The sequence below is a fragment of the Panthera onca genome, chromosome B4 (assembly GCF_046562875.1).
Source record: "Panthera onca isolate mPanOnc1 chromosome B4, mPanOnc1 haplotype 2, whole genome shotgun sequence".
NCBI classification, from domain to species: domain Eukaryota; kingdom Metazoa; phylum Chordata; class Mammalia; order Carnivora; family Felidae; genus Panthera; species Panthera onca.
In genome coordinates this window covers 124,433,802-124,457,768 of record NC_138345.1, presented here as the reverse complement: position 1 = coordinate 124,457,768, position 23,967 = coordinate 124,433,802, and the positions used below count along the sequence as shown (strand labels likewise).

General features: G+C 41.5%; 1 protein-coding gene across 1 annotated transcript in view; it reads left to right on the top strand.

Annotated features, from left to right (window-relative positions):
* Positions 1–22,068, top strand: part of ALDH1L2 (aldehyde dehydrogenase 1 family member L2) — a 70,107-nt gene extending 48,039 nt beyond the window's left edge. Inside the window, exons 16-23 of the mRNA XM_078449529.2 lie at positions 4,531–4,618; positions 5,100–5,193; positions 7,043–7,142; positions 7,750–7,848; positions 10,330–10,495; positions 12,260–12,365; positions 15,062–15,261; positions 17,120–22,068. Of these exons, the coding sequence (XP_078305655.1) occupies positions 4,531–4,618; positions 5,100–5,193; positions 7,043–7,142; positions 7,750–7,848; positions 10,330–10,495; positions 12,260–12,365; positions 15,062–15,261; positions 17,120–17,175 (909 nt within the window). The 3' untranslated portion in view covers positions 17,176–22,068. The remainder of the gene's footprint in view (positions 1–4,530; positions 4,619–5,099; positions 5,194–7,042; positions 7,143–7,749; positions 7,849–10,329; positions 10,496–12,259; positions 12,366–15,061; positions 15,262–17,119) is intronic.
* Positions 22,069–23,967: the final 1,899 nt, after the last annotated feature.

The following is a 23,967-nucleotide window of genomic DNA, read 5'->3' as shown; positions in this document are numbered from 1 at the left end:
TGGAGTTCTCATTTTAAAATACTGATATCTGGGCTGCCTCGGTAGAGTTGCTGATTTAATTGGTCTAGTTTGGAGCTGAGGAACTAGTATTGCTTGAAAGCTTCACATTTGTTTCTAAGATGCAGTCAGGGTTGAGAATCACTAAATGGTATCCTATGAGAGCGCTAAATAGTGAAGAATTCCAATGATTATATATAATGTTCAAAAATTATGAACATTCATTGAGGGTATACTAATTGCCAGGCATCTATAAGTCAAAGACGTACAAAGTTTCTGTTCCCATGGAGATTACAGTCTGACTCCAACGGCAACTTAAAACTTGTGACTGAGTTTACGGGTGCCTGAGTGGCTCAGTCGGTTAAGCGTCCAACTCCTCTGATTTCTGCTCAGGTCATGATCTCACAGTTTGTGGGATTGAGCCCCGCGCTGGGCTCCGTGCTCTCAGTGCAGAGGCTGCTTGGGATCCTCTCTCCCCCTCTCTCTCTGCCTCTCTCTCTCTCAAAAATAAATACATTTTTTTAAAAAACTTAAAAAAAAAAACCCTGACAGTTTAGTGATTGATGATAATTTTAATCTTGTAAATGAAAGACCCAAAGTTGTTGTTCTGTTATAGATATCTTTTTATTTTTATTTTTTAAGTGTATTTATTTATTCTGAGAGAAAAAGAGAGAGAGAGACAGGGAGGGGCAGAGAGAGAGAGAGAGAGAGAGAGAGAGAGAATCCCAAGCAGGTTCTACACTATCAGCTCAGAGCCTGGTGTGGGGCTCGAATTCATGAACTACAAGATCACCACCCAAGCTGAAGCCAGAGTCAGACACTTAACTGACTGAGCCACCCAAGTGCCCTGATATCTTTTTATTTTATTGTATAATATTACATAATGATAGTATGAAACCATTTCCAGTATTAAGGCCCCTGTGTGAATGTCGGGAGGACTGAATCAGAGGTCTCCCTTTCCCTTTAACCTGAGAGGAAGGTACAGATTCCTGTGGCCTGGACTGGCCACAGGTCTGACAGATTCCAACCACTTTATTAATGTAATAAGAGCATTAGCAATGACCTACTCTTGCCCAGAACACTGCTAGATGCTTTCCTATACATCATTTAAACCGATAGTCCTGCTGGGAGAACTGAGCAGCCAAATGGAAGAAAGCCAATAGAAATGAAAAGGAAAGAGATAAAGATTAAACCATTTGTTTTATTTTATTTATTAATGATATAAAATCTTTTTGTTCTTACTTAAAAAGAACTACCATTAATCCAGAGTACTTAGTTTTTAAATGTCTTTCTAGTTGTGGTTTCATGCAAAGTCATAATAATATACCCTTTGGGCTAGGACCATCTTTAACTGGAGTAGATGTAAATCTACTGTTTCAGATATCTTCTTGATGATTTCAAATGTTTGAGACCAATTTCTCATTGAGTTTAACTAGATGGCCATTTTTTAAACCTCACCAGGTTACTGCAGTGGATGTGTTACTAGAAGGAAAGTGTTAGCCCTGCCTTTTGCTTGTTTGCTTGTTGCCTTGGTAGTATTATTATTTATTATGCAGTTTCTTTTTCAGCCACTTGTCCGTTTTATGAAGGTTGGGTTAGTTAAAGTAATAATATACAACAATATATAGTCTGTGAATCCATGTAACCAGGCCAATAAACTTCAACATGTGGCAATATTCTGAAAGCAAATGAGCAAGTGGGGAAACCACTGTCATTCCCTTGCCCTTGTGAACTCCTGTTCTTTCCTAGGACATACCTTTGTAACCCATGACCTTCTGGCCGTCATTCAGACTGAGCGAGAGTATCATGATCCCGCCATATAATAACTGTTAGTTATGTATGACTTACTGCATATCTTTGTCCATTAAATAGAAGCTCTACTATTCTCTTTTCACACCTCCATGGATCTTCTTGCACATTCCATTCATTGGGACTACACTAACAAAGACATAATCAGCATTGGTTTTTAAGTGTGGAAATGACTTTCATCTTGCTTCTGAGTTATGCACTGCTGTAATCGATGTTAAAAATGAGATTCTATTATGCCATCTTTGTGTAAAAAAGGAGGGAAAATAAGAAGATACGTATCTGTTCACTTGAACAAAAGAAACATAGGAAGGATACACGGTAGACAAATGAGGTTGATTAGCTACAGGCTATGAGGAGACCGGATGGAAGGGGTAGAGGGAAGGGGAGCAGGGAATAACATTTCTCTGACTGTACCTTTTGTATATTCCTCACTTTTGGAAGCATATTTCCCATACTCAACAATGACAACAAACAAACCACGGAAGAAAAGAAATATGATCAACCCCGATGGGGCAAAACCCCTAAAATTGAATACAAATAAAAACAAATGCACTAAGCCACATTTCAGAAGAGTAACATGATCCCGTTGAGGGAAGTGAGGAAACATTAATCCAAGTAACTTTTGAGAGACATTGGGACTATGTGCCCTGAGTCTAAAAGCAAAATCACTGTAAATAAGTATTGAACTCTAGTTAGTAAGCTTCTTTTTCATAGGGACATAGCTTAATAATTCTCAAATTGTCCTCTATACATTTAAGGATTGAGCAAATCAGTAAATGTTTTGTAACTGTTGGAAGCCATGTTTCTCAGTGTTGGAGAAGAGAGTTTACACACGCAAAAAGGGAAAAAGATTGAATGAACCCTGAGATATCGGATGGAGGTATTCACAAATTCATATGTTTTAATATATTTAGATAGCGTGATGAAGAAATGGATCTGGTGTATGTGGGGATAGATGATAGATAGGAAGATAGATACAGACACACAGATAGATAGACTTATGTGTGTATGGGCAAACATATAGCTATCCCCCAGCTCTGTCTCCTGAGAAGGCCTAGAAGCAACAACAGTGTCCAGATCTTGGTTTCTAAAATTCTGAATTTTTTTTACTCACAGCCCTTTTGACACCAAATGTGTGGGGTTTTTCTTCCCCCCCATACCAACCTATTCTTTAACTCCTTAAACACCAGCTAGGTGCTCTACAGTTTAAGCCAATTCTGACACTAATTACCTTGAGCTTTAGCACAGACCCCAGAGGTGAAGGGCTCGTCAGTCTCACAAGACTGCCTCCATTTCAGATGCCAATGTGAGCCCTGGGCCTCCTGTACTTCCGACCAACTGGCTATAATTCAGAGGTTTCCATGACCCCCTCCTCGGGTGTGATTTGCTACAATAGCTGACAGAATTCAGGAAAACACTTTATTTACTATGACTCTATTATAAAGGATCAAAACCAACAGTCAGATGAAAAGGTACATAGGTTGAGGTCTGGAAGGATCATGAGCACAGGAGCTCAGGTTGTGGAGTTCAGGTGCACCACCCTCCCATCACATAGATGCATTTGCCAACCCAGAAGCTGTCTTGGTGATTGAACTCAACATCCAACCCCACTTACCTTCCCAACGTCAGGGTGAAAGTTCCAATTGTTTAATCATGGCTTTAAATAGTCTTGAAATCTCTTCCTACAATATATTTATTAATTACAAAATATAAATGAGTAACTTACAGTGGTGAAACATAGCAGACTCCCTTTACCAAATCATCAAAGTTAACATTTCCAATATTGGGGCTATTTGATAGCATGTGTCTCCTGAGATGGTGCTCTGAGGACTCAGCATCAGTCCTGTGGTGTTCTTGCCAAAGTTGTTGCACTTGAACAAGTGCACAACCTGAATCGAATCATGAGGAAACAGCAGACAAATCCAGATGAAGGGGCATTGTCCAAAAATAACTAGCCTGTGCTTATCAAAAATGTTAGTGAAATGAAATATAAAAGAAAACTCAGAAACTCTCCCGGATTAAAGGAGACTACAGACATGGAAAGGCCACGTATGATCTTGGATTTCCTTTTTCTACAACGCGCATTACTGGGACAATTGGTGAAAACAGAATAAGGTCTGTAAATAAGGTTTTCTAATGAGTTGTTAATTTTCTGATTTTGATCATTGTACTGTGGTTATGTAAAAGAACTCTTTGTTTTTAGGAAATGCACACAAAAGTATTTACAGGTGAAGGGTGCCTGGGTGGCTCAGTTGGTTGAGTGTCCGACTTTGGCTCAGGTCATGATCTCCAGGTCTGTGAGTTCAAGCCCTGCGTCGGGCTCTTTGCTGATGGCTTGGAGCCTGCTTCAGATTCTGTGTCTCCTTCTCTCCCTGTCCTTCCCTGACTTGTGCTCTGTCTCTCAAAAATAAATAAATGTAAAAAAAAATTTAAAAAAAAAGTATTTACAGGTGAAGGGGCACGTCTATGTCTTACTCTTACACAGTTCAGAGAAAAATAAAGAGAAAAAGAGGATAAAGCAAATGTAGTCAAATGTTAACATTTGAGAAACCTGGGTGTTGGATATATAGGAATTCTTTGTACTATTTTTGCAACTTTGCTGTAAGTCTGAAGTTATGTCAAAATAAAAGAAAAAAATAAAACGACCAGAAAGGAAAAGCAGGATACTAGTCTAAAGGACAAGACAGGGTCTGAAGAAGGTAATTGTGGTCTGCTTCTGCTCAGGTCACGCCCTTGACTGCTTTGAAGTTTGCTGAGCTCTCCGTGAAAGCAGGCTTTCCCAAGGGGGTAATCAACATCATCCCAGGCTCAGGTAAACCATCAAAGGACTCACTTGGCTGTAAGTAATGAATGGTACAGGAGTAGCTGAGCGACTATTTTCCCTCTAGAGTCTTGTCTTGTAACTACCATATATTAAAGCTAAATACAATTTACCAAATAATTAACTTAAGGATAAATATATTTACCATGTGCTAAAAATCTTAGAGTAGAAATATAATGGTGGGTGAGTAGGGTGGGAGGAGCAGAAATTGAACAACGTTGTAAAACTACCGTAAGGTGGCCTGTTTCAATTTTTAAAAATTACTTTGGAAGATGAAAAACCAAGGCTTACCCATCTTCTGGGGGGCCGATAATTGCATGGAGGACATTATTTAGACTTTTTCAATTTGTAATTAATATAGAAAATGTGAAACTAAGAAAGCTTAGAAATCTACTTCAATGAATTCAAAGTCACTCTCTCCGTAAGAACTTGAATAATGTTTTAATTCGTGTTTTCATCCCTGATTCTACAGGTGGCATAGCTGGGCAACGCCTTTCTGAACATCCTGATATCCGTAAACTTGGTTTCACTGGGTCCACTGCTATTGGCAAGCAGATCATGAAGAGGTATTGGTTTTAGCGTGTTGATTTACTGCAGATCCTAGTAAACCAGGTTTTTGTTTATGCTTTTTTGCTTTTTCATATAGAATGTGTTTGGAGGGGGTAACCTGGGTGGCACAGTTGGTTAAGCATCTGACTCGATCTTAGCTCAGGTCATGATCTCACGGTTTGTGCGTTCAAGCCCCACAGGGCTCTGCGCTGATGGTGCGGAGCCTGCTTGGGACTCCGTTTCTCCTTCTCTCTGCCCCCCTCCCACTTGTGTGCTCTCTCTCTCTCTCTTTTTCTCTCAAAAGTAAATAAATAAGCTTAAAAAAAAAAAAAAAAGAATGTGTTTGCAAGGAGAAAACCCACATCAGATTTAGAAGAGAAATCTACTTATCACTGCAGGGTATTGAGATATTTTCATATAATAAAATACTCTCCAAAGCATAAAGCCCATAGTCCATAAAACTAGAGCCATATTGGAATTCTACACCCTACTGGTAGGGTGTAGACAATCCAGAACAAAAAATTTTTGCATACTAAAGCTGTGACCCAAATTGGTCTTAGAGCATAAGTAAGAAACTGAAGAGACATATAAATGGCAAATATGGATTATTTATAAAATGAATTCCTAAAATGCAGTAACATTTGTTTTTTAAAAAAATTGCAGACAATCTAAATGTCCAAAATAAGGCATGGTTAAGGTATGTCAGTGTAGGGATGCCTGGGTGGTTCAGTCGGTTAAGCATGGACTCTTGACTTCAGCTCAGGTCATGATCCCTGAGTTGTGTTATCAAGCTCCGTGTTGGGCTCTAAGCTGAAGGTGGAGCCTGCTTGGGATTCTTTCTCTCCCCCTCTGCCCCCCTCTCCTCCACTTGTGCGCTCTCCCTCTCGCTCTCTCTTTCTCAAAAAAAAAAAAAAAAAAAAAAAAAAAAAAAAAAAAGGATGTCAGTGTAATGGAGGTCCACGCAATCATGTTCATGGAGAATTTTTAATAATATTGAAAAATATTGTTAAAAGGTAAATAGAAAAAAGAAAACTAAGGTATAAAATTGTACATATGGGGTGATCGCAACCATTAAAAAAATTTTTTTTTAACATTCATTTTTGAGACAGAGAGAGACAGAGCATGAACGGGGGAGGGTCAGAGAGAGGGAGACACAGAATCTGAAACAGGCTCCAGGCTCTGAGCTGTCAGCACAGAGACCGACGCGGGGCTTGAACTCACGGACCGCGAGCTCATGACCTGAGCTGAAGTCGGCTGCTTAACTGACTGAGCCACCCTGGTGCCCTGATCACAACCATTTTAAATAAGGCAAAGGCTGTGGTTGGACACAGACCAAAAATAAGTATCTCAAAATGGTGAAAACATGGATATGAAGCCATGGAATGGAATTTTGTGATTTTTTTTTCTTCTTTCTGAGTTTTTGGGGGCATTTTAAATGTTTTAAATAACAATATTTTTGCAGATGGGGGAAATAAATAATGTACTTCTAAAAATTGATATTGTGTTTCTGTAATGCTTCAGGAATCTGGCTAGAGGTTAAATTCCTTGCCAGGGCTTTATGTAACCAAATTTCTTAAGAATCTAAATTTATCCATGAGGATCTCTAGTTATTGAATCACAGAATTATAAAAGCTTTTTATTATGGAAACTTTCTAATATTTACAAAGCACACAGAATCATGGAATGAACTCCCATGTGCTCATCACTGGGCTTCACCGGCTACTACCCTTCAACCATTTGTGTTTTGTCTTTGAATAAGTTTCTTAATATTTCTGAGGCTCATTTATATTTTCCATGCTAAGTGGTAACTTAGAGTTAAAAAGGCCCACGCGAGGGAATGCTCATTTCCCATTTATTTTCCTCTAGCTGTGCTGTGAGCAACCTGAAGAAAGTTTCCCTTGAACTTGGTGGCAAATCCCCACTTATAATATTCAATGACTGTGAACTTGACAAGGCCGTGAGAATGGTAAGAGGGGGACAAATCTCCCTAAATAGGTGCCTATTTCTAAAACATGTCTCATCTTCTTTTTTATCAGAAATCTCAAAATGAGATTGGGTTTTGTCTGGTCATCAGTAGAGGCCACTCTCTTAATGCTTAGATTTAGGACTATTTAAATCACTTAATTAAAAAAGACAGTACCTTTACATTTGTATCATTAAGCTGTATTTAAAACTTGGGGGATAAGAGAGTCTTTTCTAAGCATTCATGATTTATACAAACTGATGTCAAGATTTTAAAGCAAAATCTGGTATGCCAGTAGTACATTTAAATGTATCAAATAATATAGATTTTCTTACAACACAAAATTTGTTCTTAGTGGTGTATCCTTACTGTTACACACACTTTTTTTTTTAAGCGCTCCTGGACCAAAAGGGGGAAAGGAGAAACAAAATCCCTAAAATCGTGCTAGATCAAAACTGAGTATCTCTAGACAATTCCCATCATTAGCTAGGCCAAGGCATTGACTCTGACTTTTGTTTTTCTGCTGTCTTCCAACAACGTCTAATTCTCAGTGTGTGTGATCTTAGGACAATCTGAAGTACTGTTAATATTTTCTCTTCTGTTGCTGAAGGGCATGGGGGCAGTATTTTTCAACAAAGGAGAGAACTGTATTGCAGCCGGGCGCTTGTTTGTGGAAGAAGCCATCCACGATGAATTTGTGACAAGAGTGGTAAGACATCTTCCAATTTGCTTTATAGAAACTGCTTTTACCTGAAAAGTACTTCCGGCGATATTGATGAATTTTTAGGTGGGATACTAGTACTGCGCCATATTTTAAATGACAGAGTCCTTACCTTTTAGAGCTACTTTCTGACATATTTACAGAGGAAATTGTATGATGTATAGACTTTGCTTCAAAGTAACCCAGGAGGATAGGGGCACCTGGCTGGCTCAGTCTGTTAAGCGTCTGACTTTGGCTCGGGTCATGATCTTGTGGTTCATGGGTTTGAGCCCCATGTCGGGCTCTGTGCTGACAGCTGGAGGCTGAAGCCTGCTTTGGATTCTGTGTCTCCCTCTCTCTCTGCCCCTCTCCCACTCCCACTCTCTCTCTCAAAAAGAAATAAACATTAAAAAAGAATTAAAAAAAAAAAAAAAAAACCCAGGAGGGGAGGAGGTGAGTAAGGGAACAAATTGGCCAAGAGTTGGTAATTGTTGAAGCTGGATGATGGGTAAATGGGGTGTCATGTTATTGTCTACTTTTTTATATATTTGCAGTTTCTCATAGTAAAAAGGTATAGGTCTCTATAAAAAAAAAAACTTAAAAGTTTTTATTATCTATACCTTGCTCTACATTTATAGTAAATTATATCCTTGAGACTAATGGGAAATACACTCCTAGATTTTTGTAAATTCCTAAGTTGACTAAGAGAGATATACTACTGGATCCTTGCAAATCGTCAATGCACTGTTAATCAGACAGCCAATCATTTCCTCCACTAAAATGTATAGATAAATACATACATGCATACATACATATATACATACACACCTTATAGATTGGTCATGATTTTATAAACATAAGACCAAAAGAAGCCATTTGTAGAACTATTAACACGAATTGTGTGGCTAAAATAAACTAAACTATAATACAGTATGCCATTATTATGGTAACAGTAATCATGAATTTGTTTGTATTTGAAAAACCAGCACCCAGCTTCTTTTTTTTAGGGTCAATTCCCTCTCCCCATTCCCAAGAAGAAAAGACATTCTTTCTTCATGAGAATGGAAAACAAGAAGACCAGGAGTGCCTGAGTGGTTCAGTCAGTCCAGCATCTGACTCTTGATTTCAGCTCAGGTCATGATCCGAGGGTCATGGGATCGAGCCCCATGTCAGGCTCTGCGCTGACATCATTGTGCCTGCTTGGGGTTCTCTCTCACTTTCTCCCTCTCTCTGTCCCTCCCCTGCTTGTGCTCTCTGTTTCTCTCACTCACAAAATAAATAAATAAACATAAAAATAGTTAAAAAAAAAAAAAAAAAAGAAAAGAAAACAAGAAGACCTATGGAGGGCAATGGCTACCCTCCTGAGCACCCCTGTAATTCAGTTTTGCGCCACGGTAAAATAAAAGTTACAGAACTTTTGCAATTAGTTTGTTGACATTTCAAATGCTGAGACCAGAAATGTCAAGAGTCTACCTTATCAGCCCATCAATAAACATGTTTTGTACACATGTAATCTGTATTAATTCACTCATTCAGCAACTATTTCTTGAGCACTTACTGAGAGATTCTTGCCAGGCCTAAATTCAAATTCAGGGCCCTATTGGGTCATGGTAACTCTCTTTCTTTCTTCTTACTGGAAATGGACTTAACATTAGAAAATGCAGGGGCCCCTGGGTGGCTCAGTCGGTAAAGCGTCTGACTTTGGCTCAGGTTATGATCTCACAGTTCATGAGTTCGAGCCCCACATGGGGCTCTCTGCTGTCAGCATGGAGCCTGCTTTGTATCCTCTGCCCCCTTCTCTCTCTGCCCCTCCCCCACTCTCTCTCTCTCTTAAAAATAAATAAACATTAAAAATAAACAAATAAATAAGAAAATGCAAAAGTAGGTTAAGGTAAGTGAGGTGCATGGGAAATGATTACAAAGACATGCCTCTGATGAACATTGCACAACAAAGATAGCTTTTTATCAGAACATTCTAGCAATTCCTCTGGCATGGCTATACCATGAAAATGTCTGAAGGGCAGTCTGCCACATTTGGTGGGGAGAAAAAAAGATAGCAACGTGGCCATTGCTATGGACAGAAATTCTTCTGTCCTGAAGAGTAAAAGTGTGCTGTGTTAACAAAAATTCCAGAACATCAGGTCTGCTATTCTAATGGATTAACACTCAGGATAATTTGAATATAACATACATACATAGCTTATAGTCTGTTAGAACTTAGTGGTTAACAGCTTGGGCTTTCAAGTCAGGAAAACTCTACTATATTTAGTGGTTGTGTGTCTTAAATCACTTACCCTGTCTAAGCCTCAGTTTCTTCATCTGTAAGATGGAAATAATGAATACCCACCTCCAGTGCTTCCGTGAAGACTAAAAGACAACACATCTTTTGACAGCTTAGTACAACAGCCACCACACGGTAGAAGCTGAGCTGAGGGTATCCATTATTATTATTAACAGTCAATTGTGTTTTGTGAACTGGGTGACAAACAGGTGGAAGAAATTAAAAAGATGAAAATTGGTGATCCACTTGACAGATCTACCGATCACGGGCCCCAAAATCATAAGGCCCATCTGGAAAAGCTTCTGCAATACTGTGAAGCTGGAGTGAAAGAGGGGGCCACCTTGGTGTACGGGGGAAGACAAGTTCAAAGACCAGGTAAGACCACCTCCGCAGGAGGCATACTGGGATTGTGCTCCAACACCTTACTCTGCAAATTGATCATTAGCAGGGGAAAAGGTAACATTTGTCTATGTTTCCTGTATGAACCAAAGGTCTCGGTACACTGAGTAGCTGATAAGGGAGACTTTTTTTTTTTTTTTTTTTTTTTTTTGACAGAAGAGTGCCTGCTAATTAACGTAGAAAAAAAATGATAGAAAAATCACCACTTTGTACCCCTAATTGAGTGAAATGATTGATGAGGCAGTTATCATCAAGGGAGGCTAAAGTTGTCAGGAGAGAGGTTGATGGGGGGGGCTGAGTACATACAAGGTCTCAGTTTCTCACCCATGATGGCTTGCCAGTCTCAAGGAGAAAAATACAATTTTATGATGGAGAGGTCAAGCTGTCACCGGCTGGGAGCCCCTGGTCATTCTTAGCAACAGTGAAAGCAGAACATCCAGGTCTGATGTGTCTCCTATGGGATACAACAGGTACCACACAGCATCACCTCTGCAGTGTTCTTGCCGAAAATGTTTAACCTGAATCTAATTGTGAATTTAGGTCAAACTTTCCATTTCCGAGAAATAAAGGGGATCGAGGAACAATTAATTGCTTTTAAATTTTTTTTTAGCATCTATTTATTTTTGAGAGACATAGACGGAGCATGAGTAGGGGAGGGGCAGAGAGAGAGACACAGAATCTGAAGCAGGCTCCAGGCTCTGAGCTGTCAGCACAGAGCCCAATGCAGGGCTCCAACCTACACACCATGAGATCATGACCTGAGCCGAAGTCGGCCACTTAACTGACTGAGCCACCCAAGCGCCTGGATCAAGGAACAAATTAAATATCATCCCAAGGAAACAAAGGCAAATCTAAATGCAACATATCCTGCAGGACAACTGACTCCATCTGTTTAACAAGTCAATGGCATGAAAAATAAGGGGTGAAAGGTTCTAGATGAAAGGACACTTAAGAGATCTAACAAGTGAATGCAATGTGTAGAACTTATTTGAAGCCTGAATCAAACAAATCAACTGTAAGAAAGATACTTTTGAGAAAAAACATTTGAAATAGAAACCATGAAGAAGGAATTAGCACTAATTTTGTTAGATGTGATAATGTATTGTGGGAAGTTAAAAAAAATACTTAATTTTTTCGGGGCGTCTGGGTGGCTCAGTTGGTTAAGCATTGACTTTGGCTCAGGTCATGATCTCACGGTTTGTGAGTTCGAGCCCCGCGTTGGGCTCTGTGCTGTCAGCTCGGAGCCTGGAGCCTGCTTCAGATTCTGTGTCTCTCTCTCTGCCCTTCCCCTGCTCGCACTCTCTCTCTCTCCCTCGCTCTCTCTCTCTCTCTCTCTCTCTCAAAAATAAATAAAACGTTAAAAAAAATTTTTTTTAATCCTTATTTTTTTACAGATTTGTACTGAAATTCTTGGAGATGAAAGTTGCGATCTCTGGAATTTGCTTTCAATTATTTCAGCCAGGAAATAAAATGAATCAAAGATAGCAAAATAGGAGAAAATATTTATTTTACAATTCACTATACTACTTTCTCTACTTTGACATATGTTTGAAATTTTTGTTAAGAAACAGATTAAAAAATAAGAACCTAGGAATGCTAATGCCAGGTAGGAAAATGAAAGTTGTCTTGGTTTTATTGACCCAGAAGGGAAGAAAAAAATTATAATGTAATTAAATGGGCAAACTGTTAATTAAAAATTAATTACCGTATAATTGATGATCTTTTCTGTTTTTCAAATAGGCTTTTTTATGGAACCAACTGTGTTCACAGATGTGGAAGACCACATGTATCTTGCCAAAGAGGAATCATTCGGGCCCATAATGGTCATTTCTAAGTTCCAAAATGGGTATGTTTTTCAGGCATGATCTAACAGGTTTTGAGTAGATAAGTGTTTTTTAATCAGCCATTGTGCTGTATACAGGCCATAAAATCAGTGAACATGTAATTCTCAATTATGTGACAATAACTGACTTAACTAATTAGAAGAGAAGGGTAACCGATGTAGGTCGTTATATATTTTTGCTTCCTAGCTTAAATTAATGGCTGACGGTATGGAACTTTAGCTGACTAAATTTTAGTTTGTGTACAACCAATATTCACAACGTCTCTGGAACAAGATGAATAACTGAGAATAACAAAACTAGTTTTCACATTCACATTCCTAGGGAAGGCAGCCTGTGATTTTCCCAAGGAAAGAGTGCTGCCTTCATAAGGGTGATGCACCTGAAAGCAGACACTCAACTTTTTATAGCAATGTCCACAATCCCCATGTAATCAACTATAAATGATATACTGGTTTGTTACAGTACAGGAAGCTTTCCAAAGTGTTTAGCATATCAAAGAGGGTCATATGGCAACTGAGCGCATACAAGAATATTTAATACAGTAGGTTCTCATGGTATGCTGTGCAAAATTCTTCAGAATTCTGGCTTAAATTTTCCTTCAACCAATGAGAAAGTAGGGAAAAAAAACCCAGAACACCAAGTTCAAAGGACTCCTTGCTCTTTTATTTATTTTATTTATTATTATTATTATTATTATTATTATTAGAGAGAGCGAGCAGGGGAGGGGCAGAGAGAGGAGGAAAGAGAGAGAATCTTAAGCAGGCTCTTCACTCAGGGCAGAGCCCGATTGCAGGGCTCAGCCCCACCACCCTGAGGTCATGACCTGAGCCAAAATCAAGAGCCAGGCTCTTAACTGACGGAGCCACCCAGCCACCGCTCTTGATCTTCGATAGACATATTGTAAGACATATTTGGGGACGCTAAGCTATAGTGAGCAACCTTTTGACACACGGAGCCAAGAATGCCCTATTAACCTTCTTTTCCTCATAAGTTCCTCCCATAGGATAGTCTTTGTGTTAAACATGCAGATTTTAGAAGCCAGATTTGCAGGGTATAAACCGGATAGGTCACAGTTCCTTGAGATGCTTACCAGCTGATGAGGGAGACAGACAAGGACGTGGGCAATCAACCACAGAGGGCCAAAGGCAGCCACAGTGGGTGGAGTCTGCAGCCTGCCTCTGCACCTGACCTCGTCTATGGGCTTGGGCCAGTTACTTACTCACTCTGAGCCTTGGTTTCTTTGTGATGTTATTAATAGCATCTATCCTTTTGTGTCATTCTAAAAATTAAATAAGATATGTTTGCTGTTGTGCTGTTGCCACTGGTATGCTTGTTATTATCCTAGAAATAGGCCAAGGTGTCTTATGAAGCCGTGTCATCTCGATAGTCCTCAACAAATAATGGCATAAAGCCATCTTTCTGCCTTAGGCTGGTCAATAAATATTTGGGTCCCTACCACGTGCAATGCATCAAGAAGTCTGAGAGTTTTAGCAGAGCCTCAGTTCACTCTAAGTTCAGCTCCAAATTTCTTGTGCGAGTTTAAAATTGTATGTAGCCGAGATTACCTTTGAAAATCTCTTCAGAAGCCACCACACTGAAGCATGTGCTGTCTCTTAATCTTGAGCACGATTAATTTTTCCTCCAGTCTAGGGACAGATCCTCTTTCTTTGCCAGAGCGCCAGATGAAATCCTTGGGTTGCACTTACTGGCCGTGCTGTAGAAAATCATGCAGTTTCAAACATTAGGATGGGACACTCATACTGTGACAGACACGTTGGAACTGGACCCAACTGAGAGATGAGCAGGGTCAGGCTCCACTCTCTTGGGAGTGCACACACACTGAGTCCAAAGGCAGGGGAATCATGATTTAAGGAGTAATTTTGCTCTCCTTTAATGGAATTTTATTCATTGAATTCACTCTCATTTGATGATCTAACACCATGGTATAAAGAAGAATAAAATGTCATTCCTGCCCTCAGGGAGCTGCCAAGTGTAGCCGGGAGGTGAACCAGAGATACAGAAAGAGTTAAATCAAAATATTGAGTTTGGAGGGATACATGTTCCCTGATTATGGCTGGCTTTTATTGAGCATGTACTATGTTCCAGGCACTATTAGCTCATTTAGTCCTTGAGACAACAAGAAATGTCCTTTTATTATTCTTGCAGTGTTTTGCAATTAACAAAGGCATGCAGAGATGAAGTCATTTGCCCAAGGTCAAGAGGCCACTCGCTGAGCCACTACACCCTACTGCCTCCACAGTGGCACTGGTGGGAGCTGGGAAGGCTTCAGGGCGAGGCACAGAATGAGCCTTGAGCTGTATGCGAAATCTGGAGAGATGGAGGGAAACAGCGGGGGTGCTCTGAGAATGTATCCAGAAGTAGGACTCCAGGGACAGGGGAGGAAGTGAGAGGTTGTGAAGGAGAACCAAGAAGAAAATGGAAAAGATGACTTCAGATTAGATTTTAAAAGGTGTTGCATGATATATACATGAAATATATAACACTAGCATTCTAATATGTTGTTGGGAGTTTCTTTTGGTGTAAGCCTGAACTATTTCATTTATAAAAATTCAAGCCAGTTGGCAGTAACGTTTTTCCATTTCTAGCATGGCGGGGGGTGGGGGAGGAGTAGAATATGACATGAGAGTGTTTTGCTTTGCATTCAGTGATATGTTGTCTTCCTGCAAACATCTTGCAGGGACATCGATGGAGTGTTGCAGCGAGCAAATAACACAGAGTACGGTTTGGCCTCAGGGGTTTTTACAAGAGACGTAAATAAAGCCATGTACGTGAGCGAAAAACTAGAAGCAGGAACTGTTTTCGTTAACACCTACAACAAGACGGATGTGGCCGCCCCTTTCGGTGGGGTTAAACAATCTGGCTTTGGGAAAGACTTAGGTATGCTCTGCTTTTCTACTGCATGTTCTACTGTCGCAGAGAAGTCTGCTTTATGTTTTGTGCAACCCTAGTGTATTGCTTTGAAGGACATTTGCTATATGGCAGCCGTCCCTGGGTTTTTATGGGCACTACTTGTTTTTTAACACGAAACGTTTTTGTTTAACATACCTACACAAAAGCACACAAACTGGATGCGTGACAAGTGTTTTTAAAAGAAGAGTAATGTTGAAGAGAAACTATCTTTCAGCTAAAATATGTTTGGCTTTTGACCTGACATTCATCATGAACTTGGTTTAGCTTTTGTGGGACGAAGTGGAATCAAGACAGAGAAATGAATGGAGGGCAGTAATCAGCTAGCTCCAAGAATAAATCTTGTCTGTAAGCTGCTTGGCGGTCTTTCAGAATCAATACTGCAATTGGCAGGGTTTTCTGGGAGTCTGGGAAGTTATGTTTAGAGTTGCAAAAAGTCCGAAAGATCATTTTTTGTGGGCAATGACACTATCACATTTCAAGTAATAGCTTACTTTGAACACTACCTACGTATGGACCAGATCTCGTGCTACTTTGCCTGTAGTAGCACAAGCAAGCCTCACGATAGCCCTGGGAGGTAAGTGCTATTATTATCTTTATTCTATAAATGGAGAAACTGGGGCTCAGAGAGGTTGGGGAACTTGCCCAGAGTTATGTAGCCAGCCACTGCTGGAAAGAGAATTCCAAGCCAGGCAGTCCGGCTGCGGAGCCCATGTTCTTACTCCCCGCAGCCAGTCTGGCATGTTGTTTCAAAAGCTGAAATGTTCATGGCTTACTGAAATTATAGTCCCCTAACATAAATTTGGTTAATTTGGGGGGTATTTTTACATCTTCTCTTTCCTGGCGACTTTTGATAATGTATTTGCAGCAAAAAAGGGGTCTCTCCTTCTAAATCCCATTGAGTTGAAGATAAAGAGTGTTTATTATAAAACAATAGAATTTGCCTAAATAGTTTCTTTCTCTCCCAGTTTTAAATTCCCTAAGCCCAGGGGTTCCCAGCCCTAGCTGCACATTGGATTAGAGTCACCTGGGAGCTTTAAAAAATACGAAGATGCTGATTTAATTGGTCTGGGATGGGACCTGTGATCAGGAGTTTTAAAACCTCGCCAAGGTAATTCTACAGTAAGGTTAAGAAGCCTTGTTTTAGCTCAACTTCCAGGATCATAAACTCATTAGTTGCACTGCGGTATTCATGCCCTTTCAGTGCCGTAGAAATCGACAACTGTACTAGCTCAAAATGGGATAGAAACAGAAAGCAAACCTATTTGTTTGTTTGGTTTTTTGCCTGGATATGCTCTTCTCTGTACAATGTAAACCAGGAAAACTGCATCATCCTTATCTTTAAAATAAGATTACACCAAAGGGTCTCAAACTTCCTTTCTTCCACTCAGTTCTGCTTCGTTTAGTATAATCCGAAGGACGTATGTTGGCCGCTTCTGCTCAGCCTGAATGGGCAAAGGATGGAGAAGAAGAGTTCGTCATCAGGCAGGGAAATAAGGGAGAAAGGTCTGTGGTGGAGACCGACCAAGCCAACACTGTTCCTCAGTAGACCTGATAGGTGGGCTAAGCCCCTCCTCCTCAAGGTGTGGTCCGTGGACGCGAGCATCTGCACCATCAGGTGATGGTTAGGAATGCATAATCTCAGGGCTTGCACTGTGGTTTCACAAGGTCTCCAGGTGACTCACATGCACTTTACAGTTTGATAAGACCTGGCTTCGGCCACATTCTAGCTGCTCGGTGATCGATGCACCTACACCTGTGTCCAAAATTCCGGTGACATCACATCCACTTACGAACCATGCTCAGGAACTGCTTGTCTCTTCCCTAGGTGAGGAAGCTCTAAACGAATACCTCAAAACCAAGACTGTGACGCTGGAATACTAGAGAGAGCTGTCATCGGGAACCCCCTGCAGACAGCCTCACTCCTCAACTCTCTCGACACACTTGAGGAGCCTGGATGTGCTGAAGGAGGAGCCGCGAGTTGAAAAATCCACACGTGGACCGCCAAGGGGGTCAGACCACACGTCTAAGCATTTACACCCGTGCCTGAGTGTTTTCTACTGCACCTTTTATACTTTCAAATGATTTGCAGTTGTTGGGTTTTGACTATGTTGTATCTCACATGTATTTATAGACCGCCAAGCTGCTTTTTCTCCGCAACTAATCTAGCCGTTGTTCATCTTGAAAAATGCCAGTATCAGCCGGTTGTACTACACGAGGTGCATTTTGGGGGAAACTTTGCATAATAATGTGCAGATTTTAACCTCCAAACTATACCTATGGGGCTGTTAAAAGGGTTTTCTATAATTTTGCTCTCATGGAACAGTATATCCTATAAGGAATGTGAAATGAATTTTTTTTTCATATTTGGAAATAAGATACATCTTTGTGCCTTTTGATGTTCTATTTTTCAACCCACTGTGATGGGTAACGAACCCACAAACAGTTCTTCTAGGAATGGGGTACTATGTAATGTTGTGAGCAGTAGACAGAATTGAATGACATTATCTCTGGCTCCAAATAGCTTAAATTCTAATAAATAGGTTTTAAAAAGTGAATTTTACAGCATGACATAGAATATAGTAGCCTTTGGAGACTGATCTTGGTCCATGTAATACCATCCTGCCATGTGACTTGAGGAAACCTACACAACTTCTCTGAGCCTCAGTTTCCTGATCTGTCAAATGGGGATAGATAGTAATGCTAGTAATGCCTTCCTCAGGAGCCTTATTTTGAGGAGTCAACGCAATAATATAAGTACCTTGCACTGTGCTTTGTTCATGGTTCTCAAGAGAAGTTAACTTTGTCCCCCCATCACTATTTTAAAAATATATTGAGATAAACTAACCAGATGAATTAATTTTCCTACCACCCCTTTCAGGAGTCACTGATTCCTGTACGCCACTGTTCTGACCCAGTGCTTGATGTAGCAGCACCGGAAAAACGCCCTGTAATGAAAACCGGCAATGGTCCGAGGAAAAGGACTGTCTTTCTTTCTGCAGCTCATTCGTTCTTCCTAGGACATCTCGTTTTCCGCTTCTCTACCTACCGGATCTTCTGTGTGATCGCTGACTGTGTGATCTCGGGCAAGTTCGTAACCTAATATCTCAGAGCCTTGGTGTCTATAAAATGGGGATAAGGTCTCTATCTCATTAGGTGCTGGAAGGAGCCAATAGAATGATATGATGCAGAACGCACCCGACAAGGTGTTTGGACCATAGTCGGTGCCTGAGAAATGGGAATTATTATAATCCATGCAGGACTCACTAGATTGACCGTTGTCAGACAAAAATATTCGGTGAGCAAATTATCACCATCCACATGTGACTGGAAGGTGAGTTCCTGAATCACAGTGTCGCTGGAAGATGGTCGGAGAAATTAACTTCTATTACTCCTCCTTTTATAAAATTTCAGTGAACATTCCTGTCTCTGGATTCGAAGGAGCCCTTAGTTAATCCTTGGTACTTTGGAGAGTCAGCAGCTTAACATAAAGGGAATGTAAGGAACCAATCAACAAACCAAATCCGAGACAGAAAACATCCAAAGGGAAGAATACCAGGAGTGATCCTGCCATGATCAATAGAGCATATTTTGCCTATAAGCGTGTTTTATTATACAATAGCTCATTTACCATCAGAGCTTGACACAGGTGAAACTCTAAATCGGTAGGAATATTCTGAGTCTAAACTGACAGTTCATATTTGAATAAAATGACAAAAGCCTTATTAGAAAGGAATCACTTTTTCAAAAAGTATTATTTAAATTCAAGTTAGTTAACATACAGTATAGTCTTGGTTTCAGGAGTAGAACCCGGTGATTCATCTCTTACATATGACACCCAGTGCTCATCCCAAAAGTGCCCTCCTTAATGCCCATCACCCATTTAGCCCCCACCCACCCACGTCCCCTCCAGGAGCCCTCAGATTCTTCTCTGTATTTAAGAGTCTCTCATGGTTTGCCTCCCTCTCTGTTTTTATCTTATTTTTCCTTCCCTTATGTTCATCTGTTGTGTTTTTTAAATTCCACATATGAGTGAAATCATATGATATTTGTCTTTCTCTGACTTATTTCACTTAACATAATACCCTATTAGAAAGGAACCACTTAAAAAAATGTTTTAAGGTTTATTTTTAAGAGAGAGAGAGAGAGAGAGAGAGTTGGGGAGGGGCAGAAAGAGACAGGGAGATATAGAATCCGAAGCAGGCTCCAGGCTCTGAGCTGTCAGCCCAGAGCCCACCGTGGGACTCAAACCCATGAACTGTGAGATCATGACCTGAGCCGAAGTCAGACACTTAACCGGCTGAGCCATGCAGGTGCCCACAGAGGAACTACCTTTAAATACAGTGTTTTAACTGACTTCATGTGAACTAAAATATCACTTTATCAAATATTTTAATAACAGAAAAAATGGCAAACAAAATCCTGGACTTTTGGACTGTTTCTTCTGGACTGATGTTTCTCCCTATTAATCTCAGTAGCAGTGTTTTTAATCTTCTTTGGGCCACACACCTCTTTGAGAATCTGATAAAAGCTGTGGAGCCCCTCTGTCCTACTTCTACCGCCCAAATTCCCACACACACCCCTGCAAATATCTTCAAGGGATGCGCAGATCTCCTCCAGCCTGTGCTTGGAGAGATGCGCAAAGCCTTCTGCCACAGCGGGTGCTAAAGTTCCTACCGGCTTGTTTTGATATCTGACTGATCAGAATCAAAGCCTGCATGGAATTCCAGTGAATTCAAACTGGAACAGAATGACCCACAGCCTACCAGGCGATTTAATTAACACAGGGAATAATTAGATTATCACTCTTCTGGACCCCTGCCTGGCTCTGTAGGCAGAGGGTGCGGCTCTTGATCTCAGGGTCTTGTGAGTTCGAGCCCCACGTTGGGCATAGAGATTACTTAAAAAAAAAAAAACTTAAATCTTTTTAACGTTGATTTATTTTTGACAGAGAGAGAGAGAGAGAGACAGAGCATGAGCGGGGGAGGGGCAGAGAGGGAGACACAGAATCCGAAGCAGGCTCCAGGCTCCGAGCTGTCAGCACAGAGCCTGACGCAGGACTGAAGTCACAGACCGCGAGATCATGACCTGAGCCGAAGTCGGACGCTCAACCGACTGAGCCACCCAGGCGCCCCCCAAAAAACCTTTTTTAAGAAGATTATCACTATTCTTTCAGATCATGATTTGGCTAAACTGAAGGATAAAGCTGTGATCTGTCACCTGCGTGGGGAGGTGTGGACACTCTAGGCCCTTCTAATCCTCTTCCACACGCCTTTGCTAAAGCAGTCCCCCTTTGCTCACGCACCCTCTGCGCCTTCCTACCCCCAGCTCGGTTTAAGGGTCTCTCCGCTGTGCTCTCCCTTGTGAGGAACACAGTGCTTACCCTTGGTGCTGAAATCATCTGCCACCCTAGCTAGGTATGAGCACCCCTTCCCCACCCCCAGGATTGGCCTTTACTTTCGGCCATGGAAACTGCAGCTGTCATTTATGGAGGGCCTCCTGTGGGCCACACGCGGCGCTAAGCACTTTGTAAATGCTATCTGATTTAAACTTCGCGTCTGAGAAAAATGAGTCCGTCGAGGTTCTCTTCTTACTGGCTCCACGGCCACCGAGCCGTCCTCATCGCGGATGCTGGTGACTGCTCAGGTCCCGCAGCTGGTCTTCCTCATGCCTCCTTGTGTAACTGCTCTGAGTCTAAATCAGATGCTGTCACTCCTCTGCCCAAACCTTGCGATTCGAATAGAATCAAGTCCAGTGTCCTCACTGGGGCCTGCGAAGTCCTATCCATCTTGCTCCTTGCCACCTCTGACTTCATCTCCTATGAATTTTCCTCCTGTTCTGTCTAGTCACCCCAGCTGCCTTGACGTTCGTTCCTGAAGCGAATCAAGCTCTTGCCCCAGGGCCCTTGCACTTACCGTTCCTCTTCCCGGTGGTGTGCTGGCACATATTTACCCAATGGTCCTCCGGGGAAATTCTTGGAGCATTGGCTAACTTCTGTATATAAATGCTCTCATCAAAGCTGATTTCAAGCTACAGAGATGCGTGCAGTCAGAGCAAGCGGAAGCCAGTGCCGGCACACGACTGCCTTTTCCTGCAACTCTCTTTGCCGACGTACAACCTCCTGGCTGACTGCCTCACTTCATGTCTCACCTCCAATCCCATCTCACTAGAGATGGATCTTCTAGCACATGTGTCCGTCCTCACACTCATACCTCATCTGCCCTGTCACTATTCTTCTTATCCTGCCTTCTTTTCATAGCACTTATCACAGCCTGGCATGCATTTATTTACCATCAATCTCTCCCCCTTAGAATGTGAGCTTCACAAACAGGTGCTTCTTTTGTTCCATGCGGCATCTGCAATGCCGAATACATAGAAGGAAGGAGCTCAGTAAATATTTGCCTTCAAGTGAAAGAGGTTAAGTAACCTGCCCAAATCACACAGCTATTCACTGGTAGAACAGGTACTCGAAGCAGTGAAGTTGCTGGTCTTAACCAAGCTGGATGGCTCTTCATGCCAAAGCCGGAATCAGGGCCTGCGTAGGGCACGGCAGCAAACACCAAACACTGGTCGCCATCCGCAAGAGCTGTTGTGGAAGTGGCTAGAAACAGGCTGCAAAACCAGACTGGATCCCCTATGCCTGCCCTCCAGGGAAGTGAAAGCTGTCGAGGGCGACCCGGACTAAAGGAGACCATTAGAAGACTAAATGAGACGTGGTGGATGGGGGGTGATTATCATCACTGTTAATGCAAATGATACCCAAGTGGATTTTTAAAATGATTAAACAATACCTAACTATGTAAAATTACATCAAACAGGAAGGGAAGATTCAACCATAAACTTCCCACACAGAAATAACCACGGATAATTGAGACTGTGTCAGACTTTTTCCATGAAAATATATTTTACAGAATTAGTATAATATGGCACATAACTTTGTTACCTGCTTTTTTTTTCATCTTTCTGTGTCAATAAACATGCTTCTTCACATGTTGAGTGGCTTTAATTCACTTGTTCTCCGTTGGTGGACATTTAGACACATGTTGGACATGGTTGGTTTTTGCTATTTTAAAATTTGCAATAAATCTCACGCAGAAATTTATGAACAAATCTGTTGGTTAGGATAAGTTCCTAACAGTTTCCCCCACATTCTTGCCACCACTGTGCATTATTCCTATAGCATAATACCTCACAATTTCTGAGCACTGTTCTAAACACGTGCTGTGTGTCAACGCATTCATTTCTTGGCAAAACCCCATAAGGGGACCGTTACCCCCATGTTGCAGATGGGGAAAGTGAGGGAAGTGGCCGGGCTGAGGTCTGGTCCGGATAGCTTTGGAGTCTGTGCTTGTGGCAGAGGACTACGGGGCCCACAGTGGCCAGGTGCGACAGGCTGAACTAAACCTGCTCTAACAGTTATCTACTAGGAGGCCTTAGGAAAGATACGTCGCAGCTCCGGGTCACTTTCCTCATCTGTGAAGTGGATGTAAGCAGAATGAGCTCCTAAGGTGGTGGTGTTTTGTTTTTTTTTTTTTTCCACAATTAGGAAACTGTGTCACAAAACAAAACCTAGCGATAGTTCCATCTGCAGTTATTTAATGCAGTGAGTCCGTGACGTCCTTTGTTTCCCTCGCAGTGCTTGATGTACAGGCTCAAGAGTTTGTGGACACCAGACAGGACTCTCAGGAATCCTATCCAGTCGTAAAATACCCAGTCCTCTCACTTCTTTATGTGCCTCCTTTCTCGGGAGGAGAAATACTTTCTTTTCCAAAAGTTTACTAACACGGCTTTGCTCATTGGGCAGGTCCGTGTCACGTGCTCATTTCCAAACCAGTCGCGGGCAACGGTTTCCCACGACCGGGCAGTGGGGAGCCAACCACAAAAATTCCAGCGTTAAACTCTTTGGAAAATCCACCAGTCCTATTTACCCTGTCTTGTTTCTTCTGGATCGAGAACCACGATGCTATTCGTCTTAAGCATAGATGAATTACTTTACTTACAGAAAGAGAAAAAGGGTAGTTTAATGAACATTTACTGTACATTTCCATCAAGTGAAAGGCCCTATGCTAGGCACTGAGGGAAATACAAGTGAAAATAAGACCCAACTTCTCCGGTCTTTCCCTACCAGAGTAGTGGATATGGGAACCATAAATCCACGAGCTACTTTGTAAGGCAGGCATTCCTTAGAAGTACCATATTTCATGGACAATTAAAATACTGTGAGAGTAGGTGGGAGATCCGTTCAGAATGAAATTTCTGCTTCAAAGGCCATCACAGCTGATTTTCACATTTGTAACTGTCCAGAGTCACAGAGGGATGGTATTCCAAGCACGGGGAGACCATCTCACCAGCCTTAGCAGCAATGGAAACACTGCCCAAACGGCTGCCACATCTCACACGAGCCTCTGGCAGACAGAGCACAGGTCGGACCGACCAAAGCCCAACAGTGATTTACTTTCCAATAGACTGAAAGGCAAACTGCTGACAAACAAAACGGCTTTTTAATTAAGGGATAACATGCATACGGCAAAGTGCACAGATGTTAAACGTGCAACTCAAATACGTTTTTGTATATACTCGAGTGGTGGTGACTGGAGTATGAAACACGCTAGTGGGTGACACAGAAAGGGCTCAGGAAGTATTATTACCTATTATTGTCCCATCTGCTGATTTGGA